At 48.9% G+C, this 7,059-nt stretch overlaps 2 protein-coding genes across 2 annotated transcripts; both read right to left on the minus strand.

Annotated features, from left to right (window-relative positions):
• Positions 1-271: 271 nt before the first annotated feature.
• DACRYDRAFT_68189 (P-loop containing nucleoside triphosphate hydrolase protein) lies at positions 272-5,711 on the minus strand. The gene is made up of 28 exons (XM_040775865.1): positions 5,640-5,711; positions 5,338-5,451; positions 5,228-5,288; positions 5,103-5,175; positions 5,015-5,056; positions 4,913-4,964; positions 4,684-4,866; positions 4,464-4,635; positions 4,326-4,413; positions 4,240-4,274; positions 4,075-4,187; positions 3,999-4,023; positions 3,852-3,949; positions 3,388-3,801; positions 3,284-3,331; positions 3,206-3,231; positions 3,117-3,153; positions 3,017-3,067; positions 2,818-2,968; positions 2,708-2,768; positions 2,578-2,655; positions 2,522-2,528; positions 2,407-2,475; positions 2,105-2,361; positions 1,666-2,050; positions 1,529-1,613; positions 1,433-1,477; positions 272-1,373 (listed from the first exon to the last, which is right to left on the minus strand). Exons 1-25 carry the CDS (start codon positions 5,688-5,690, stop codon positions 1,879-1,881), a joined length of 2,478 nt encoding a protein of 825 aa, XP_040627578.1. The 5' UTR covers positions 5,691-5,711; the 3' UTR covers positions 272-1,373; positions 1,433-1,477; positions 1,529-1,613; positions 1,666-1,878.
• Positions 5,712-6,520: 809 nt separating this feature from the next.
• DACRYDRAFT_54009 (uncharacterized protein) lies at positions 6,521-6,997 on the minus strand (the record flags this gene model as incomplete). Its single annotated transcript, XM_040775221.1, has 2 exons — positions 6,521-6,809; positions 6,861-6,997. Coding segments are annotated over 2 exons (426 nt in total), but the record flags the coding sequence as incomplete, so codon positions are not given.
• Between the last annotated feature and the right edge of the window lie 62 nt (positions 6,998-7,059).

Here is a 7,059-nt window from a genome sequence, read left to right on the forward strand (position 1 = left end):
ATGTTGATGCACGAATTGGATTATTAGCATACAAGTACGAAAAATCCATCAGTCGAATTGCGCAAAGGTAACGAGCGCTGGTAACAGTGACTAGTGCAAATCGTGATAATGAACTCGCAAAATGTTAAGCACTTGGCTGGTTGAGCCATTTGTCGAAATCAGCAAAAGGGTCCTCGTCTGGCTCCCCTATCGTCTCTTCTTCCATGCTGAAGACCATGTCCGAGGAAGCAAATGTGTTCATGGCCAGGTGCTCGAGATTACCTTGTTCCCTGATGTCATATGTGGATTCATGTGTTGAGGTAGATAGAACAGCGACAGAGTCATCAGCAGGCATGGAGTGGGTTTGGGTTCCCATGTCCTCTGGAAGATAGTCAATCATGTCGTCAGACATGAACAGAGCAGCTCCATTTTCGAAAGGTACGGCATCCTGATGTAGCTCGTGCTTCAGTGCATCTACCATGACGTGAGGATAATCAAAAGGACCGGTATCCTCATCAGACGGCATGATTTCACAGATTCTGTCGAGTAGTGTCGGCATGTCAACATCCGAGGTTGATTGGACTAGCTGGGTACACCTAGACACATCACCCATTGCCTCGTCCGATGTTGGAAGGAAGAGAGGCGTATCTGCAAGTTGTACAACTCCATTATCTGTAGTTGCTCCGTCTGGAAGGCGATATGTATGACGATCTTCTGGAAGCTCGTAGAAGGAAGATGGCTTCCTCAAGGAATTGGCGAACTGAGCGAGCCTTGATGCGTTGGAGGTTTCCGTATGAGGTTTGGGCGTATCAACAGAGCGCACCGCATGCATCGGCCCTGATGATTTTCTCTGACGCTTCGCGGGGCGAGACTCGTTTGTGCTGTCCAATGCACGACCCCGCAGCTTCCGATTGCAGGTCAGAAGGGCGGTCCCGTCCTTCGGGGATGGTGTCAGGGGTACTGGAGGACGCGATGATACAAGAGGACTCGACGAGATTTCTTGAACATCATCGTCATCATCGTCATGATTCTGGTTTCTAAAATCGGTGGCTTGTTGAATGACAGAGTCAACATAAGGAAGTTCGTCGTTATCGGAAAAAAGCTCGTCTCTAAGTTTAGCAGAAACAGGCTTGATCACAAAGGACCTAGCGTTCCGTCGCGTAGTTGCAGGAGCCGGAGACAGCACATTCACTTTCGCCTTTCTAGCAGTTCCTAGATTCGCCGGGGAAAGTGCGGGGGAATCCAGGTTGTCCTGGGCGGTAGATTCCTTGCTGGTTCTCCTTGAGGGAATACGATTCAGTCTGGAACCCGTCGTCGTCATTGTCGTATGTGATTCGATCGAAACTCGCATGTCTAGATTCTTGATAGGTCTTGCTGGTATACCTTCTTGACAGCTATATAACAGGGATCAGTGAGACACATAATCAGATTTGCCACGGTATTTCGTTCCTACCACAAATGTCGACAACGGCGTTTGTCCTTGCACTTATGGTTGCATCTACCTGAGTTATAGCAAGCGTCCAATCCGCTAGAAGGACACAAGACTCACAGAGAGTTGCCTTCCAGGGTGTGCTGCTGAGGGGGGGTTGCCTTTGTAGTCCATGTGCCGGTTTTTACCTTAGCGAAGGCGGTATCTGATGGCATATTTTCAGGGTACATAGTCTAGGGAAGAAACGGCCAACGTACTGATATCTTGATCATCGTGCCCTGTTAAGTCCAGGAAGTCGTCATCTTTGGCGATTTGATGCTCTTCCCAGAATGCTCCCTGATTTACGTCCGAGCGCTCGATGCATTTCGCGGGCAACTCATCTTCCGATGACCCTTGCCTAGCGCCGAACGTCGGTCGAGTCAGCATAGTCGGATACTGATTGGGAGCCAATGCCGGTTTGTATTCTTTAGTCACCGTGAGTCCTGCAAAGTTGTCCTGCGGGCCCAGATCAAGTCACATTGATGGGTAGTTGTCATGAATGGGCCGCTTACCCCGCTGATGGATATCATGACGGATTGACTTGGCTTCGTAAGCATTGCCTCAACGTGATAGTCCTTGCTTTCTTCCACAAGCACTTTAGTTCTAGTAAACCTTGTTAGCACAGTCGGAGCTATGGAGGTGACTTCAATCCCGTACGGTATTCTACGGAAGTCCACAACCTCCAGGTCCGATGTCCACGTCAAAATCGAAGTTGCACCAAGATGTAATGATTTTCCTTTCTTCTTCCTTCCAATTTCGCAGACAACGCTTATGGAGATATGCAACCTAGCACATACCGGCCGATTGTCTTTTGATGGGTCGATCGAGGTCTCTTCAACGGACAGCGAATAATCCGGAAGGGTCTTCACCGATTTCAAGACGTCTCGACCGAATGGCGCATGACGGCCCAAGAGCTGGACAACGTCAAGAGTTAATAAGATCCTTGGATAATTCCGTACCAGTTCCAGCCTTTCTGGAGTTGCTTTGCGCAAGGACTGTATGTCTTTGATTCCACCGTTTTGCAGTATCTGTCTGATAGTAAAGAACGGAGCGCAAAAGGCTGCATGACCTTACGAGTAGACTGAAAACGCGTCACGACCAAATTCTGAGGCAAAATATCACCCACGCACGATTTGTCTCCGATCTGATCGATCTGCCTCAAGACTCCTATCCGATCTTCCCACGTTCTAGCGTTTAAACTTCGCATTCTACAGCCCACACATCAGCGCTGATATTAATCTTAGTGAAAGCACTACTCACAGATCCATTCCGTACTTGATGTAATGGCCGTTATTCTTGATTGTGCCTACGTCGGCGATAGCTGCATTCTAGATGAAGATATATCCATGCATGTTGGGTAGATCACTCACCCTTCGCGAGTTTGGGCGCGTGCTTGAACATAGAGGTTGCTTCCAAATGTGGAGCTTGTGCGTCGGGTGCCTTATAGTCCGGACTATTCAAGTTCACGCCACCTAGAACGGCCTGTATCATTAGAAAGACCTTGTCGGAAGGCTTCATGATCTGCTGGAATATTAATAAGAAGAGAGACATAGTTGATAAATGAAGCACCCGTTGCGGTGGGAATCGGATATTGCTTTCGCCTTTCAGGCCCTCCAGCATCTGCGTCTAGTAAGATTTGAAGTATCTATTGTTGGACACGTGAACGTACAGTGCGTTCTCCACTACGAATGCGAACGTCTTGAAACCTTCAGTTATCAGTTAGTCACAGCGCTACCAAAAGCACGACATTATGCTTACTCTGTTGCGTTGGAAATCATTTCCAACTATAAAATGGAAAGGTAAGTTGGGGTTGTATCATGGTCAACTGCAACGAGCCATTTCACGTAGACCAGCCCTCGCTGGAAGATTCAGAATGAGGCACATCTACAAGGGAGTGACTCGTTCAGAATTTGATGCGAAGACGTGACGGATGACCCCACCGTTGGAAAACGAATGTAATACCGACTCATTATTTCTCCATATTCTGTCGCAGATATGTCGCGTCCACCTTCATTTACGTTGATTAGCTCAGCATCTTCCAGTTTCTTGATAGAGTCATCGACAAGATCGTCCAGCCGCGCTTCCCAAGACTGCTTTTCATCTTTTCCCATGCTGTAATGACGAGGGTTCTTTCGTATCCGTTGAAATAAGAACGAGCTGTGTAACCACTCTTTCGCACTGTCGGTACTCGAGATCGTCCCCAGCCTGATCTCCGAGTTAATGTGTTCAGTGAGATTTAGATGGAGAGAGCTTTCGAGCAGCGTTCTGCCGGATGCAAGAGCGTTGTATCGAGCTACGTGGGAAGATTCCGTCATAATAATCGCCAAACCCTCTTTATCGAACTGGGGCCGACCCTATGACAAGGGTTACTAAATTTGATGGTGGGCAGCAACAATGAACGAACCGCTCTTCCCATCATCTGCATGACATCAAGATCCGAATACTCGGCCCAGCCCTTGTCAGTCCACTGTTTAGTACCCTTGATCACTACCGTGTGAGCGGCTAACATAAAATTAGCCATAGTTGCTAAGTTCTTCATGCTATATCTCACGGAAGTTCACGCCAACTGCGAGTGTCTGCCGTCTGCCGTCAAATTATTGCCTTTGGCATGCGCCGATCGTACGTACCGAGGTCGCCACTACGACACGCAACTGCTTTCGGATGAACAGCTCCTCGATGGTCCGCCTATCCGATACATGGATCCCAGCATGATGGACGCCTATGCCGCATAGGGCAAGTTCTGCTTATCGTCAGGGAATAAAACTTGTTGACGGTGGCCTAATAATCCCAACCGTATAAGGCCTTATCAAAGAAGTGCACGTCGACACTATCTTCGGGATCAGCATGGGCAGGACAATATAAAGATAGAGAAGCTCACTGCTTCGGCGCCGGCCAAGGGACGGCCGAGTTTGAATCCAACAAAGCTTTATATTCTTTGGCGATCTGTTCGGCAGTGGAAAAAACACCTAGACGCCTGTTTAAATATATTCAGATGCGGATGGCCGAGCTCTCATACCTTTTCTGGTCGCGCAGAAGATCAGAGCCGGCTTGTCTTGGATTTTTTCTTGAAGGATGCTGAAAATCTTGAAGTCCAACGTTGCATTGAACTGAAAGTCGTTGTTGTTAGGCTTGCGTACGAAACCGTGCACAAGTCTCGTGATGGGGCAAGGTCGAAATTCTTCGCCGAACTGGAGGAGTTAAAAATGCAAGTGATGCTCTGTGCCTGTCTGTCGCACCTTAAGAACTGTGGCAGAACCAGTGGTTCCACCCGTGCTGGCATCTCCAATCCATGCAGCAATATCTTCCACATTGGGAACGGTTGCAGAAACAAGCACGAAGCGTACACTGGAACCGCGTAGCCGCATACGAGCCAGGCATACCTCTAAAGTGCTCCCACGATTTTCGTTAAGTATATGCACCTGACAAGCTGTTAGGGATGTATCAAAACGGAGGGGCAGAGCGAACCTCATCAACAAGGAAGAGTTTCATCTGGGCTAAAATTATGCTATTGTCGCTCCTATGCGGTATAAGCATGAAAGCCTCCGATAGAGAGGGTTCGGTACGTACCAGTTGCGTGTTAGAGAGTCCCATTTCTCAGGCGTGGTTATACTGACAAGTTGAGTTGAAAAACGTCACAGAGAACGAGCCGACGCACATGATCATGCTATTCTTTGCCTTATTCCAGGCTGCCCTACCCGTTTCGTAGGTGTCGCCAGTAAGTTCGCAACCTGAGGTACAGTCACTTATTCATAGCCAGTCCTCCAGAAGGTCGGCGCATACACGTGATTCCCACCCCTTGAAATTTCGCAGTCCAGTCGCGGAACCGTTCGGAGCATAAAGCCTAAGATGCTCAGAAAGAAAATCTGGAGAATGCACAAGATATCGCGCACCTTCGTGGGGGCCATGTACACGCACTTGGCATCGCAATTTCCTTCCATGAGCTGACGAATAATCGTCAATTCAAACACTACGGTCTTCCCACTCCCAGTTGGCGCTGCGCAATGCTACATGAGCAGGGTTCACGGCCTCGCCCTATAATAAGTCTCACCAGCGATGACCTACAAAGCGCATACAAAATCAGGGTCGTTTTCAAGCCTTTTCAAGAAATAGTTACCATGTTCTCATCACTATGTAACGCCTTTTCTAATGGTCAGAAGATAATATGGGTGTATACGCTCGAGATATCACGAACAGATTCAAAGCACTTGGACTGCATCGCATTGAATACGCCAAATTTAAACATACTCCGGTAGATATCGGCTGTGGGCGATCAGCAACGGACCCGTGAGTAGGAAGAAGAAGCTCACGAAGTTCTGACACGGCACGAAGGGCAATACCATGCTTGTTGCGAGGAGCGGTAGACAAAGAGGGTGAAAGTTCCTCAGAGGCCTCCTCAGGCGAGTCCTGTCTCGCCTGACCCTGCATATATGCGCTCTTGGGAGAAGGGGCATTGCCTCTGTACCCTTCTGAAGTGCGATACGGGATCATCATCGATTGCGCGTCATCGTGGAGCTCATCAGAGGAAGACGTCGTGGGAGGGGTACAGTAAGGTGGAGCTTCGTGCCCAACCGGATGGTGAAGAAAATAAGAATTCGGAGGCTGGTGATAGCCGTATGCAGGATATCCTGGATATCTTTGTGGGTGGCCGGAATACGAAGGCGTCGTAATTGCTGACACTGCGGAATAATTAAGTTGCCGTCTTTGATGACCCCAAGGCGCATACACGTACCTCCCAGCCTGTCGTAATCGTGGGGATACCGCTCGTAGCTGTCGTAGCTACCATGTTGCGCGTCAGAAGCACATTGCTGGTTAGAATAGGAATAAGCCATTAAAGAGCACTGGACGAATATGAAGTGCAGTAACCGCTTGGTTTGAAAGAAAGAGGGAGAGAGCAGGAGGGCCCGCTCTTTATGACGCGTCCGAAATTCGTCACGTGCCCAGACTTTGGAGCAGCCCTTCATGTTGTAACTTGTTCATCTACTGGACTGCAAAAAATCATTGCCTACATATTGTGGAATTACAAATACCAAGATGATCATGTGGATACCGCTCCCAAAATCCTCTCCGAATCTGTCACAAAGCCATAGCTCTGCACAATGAACTATCAGCGGCGTTCTGGGACCTGCACAAGAAATGGCCTACTCTGATACTATTGTACATGAGGTTCTCCTTCGCTCCGGTAGGAGAAGTAGTAGCGATTGTATCCTCGACCGCGACGATGTCGTATCCCAAAGAGTAGGCGTCAACCACGCTTCCAAGCACACATTGGTCGGCGTTCACACCGCTCCAGAACAGCGTCTTGATGTTGTGTTTCGTCAAGTGCTCCTCTAGCGGAGTGTTCCGGCCCCAGATACCGCTCATCCTGTTCGTCGCATGAACGATCGTGTTTGACTGGACAGCAAAACTGACGCACCGATCTTTATGAATCCACACATCCGTTCCAGCTAACTTTCCCTTCTCGTACTCAGTCTGCAGTGGACCATACAAATCCGAGTTCAGTTCGCCACGGAAGAGCAGCTTCCCATGCTCTGGTCCTAGATACGCGCCAAACCCTGCTTCTGCGCCATCATCGCCCGAGACTGCCTTTGTACGCTGGAAGGTACGTTGAACGG

The sequence above is a fragment of the Dacryopinax primogenitus genome (assembly GCF_000292625.1).
Source record: "Dacryopinax primogenitus strain DJM-731 SS1 chromosome Unknown DACRYscaffold_12, whole genome shotgun sequence".
In the NCBI taxonomy this organism is placed as follows: Eukaryota; Fungi; Basidiomycota; class Dacrymycetes; order Dacrymycetales; family Dacrymycetaceae; genus Dacryopinax; species Dacryopinax primogenitus.

What these genes read in the sequence shown, in the direction of transcription:
- DACRYDRAFT_68189 (XM_040775865.1), bottom strand. Translation starts at nt 5,690, where the DNA reads ATGTTTAAATTTGGCGTATTCAATGCGATGCAGTCCAAGTGCTTTGAA. An exon ending in CCTTGGCCGGCGCCGAAGCA is followed by an intron (nt 4,275 to 4,325) that starts GTGAGCTTCTCT and finishes TCCCGAAGATAG; the next exon opens with TGTCGACGTGCACTTCTTTG. An exon ending in ATTACATTCGTTTTCCAACG is followed by an intron (nt 3,332 to 3,387) that starts GTGGGGTCATCC and finishes ACTCCCTTGTAG; the next exon opens with ATGTGCCTCATTCTGAATCT.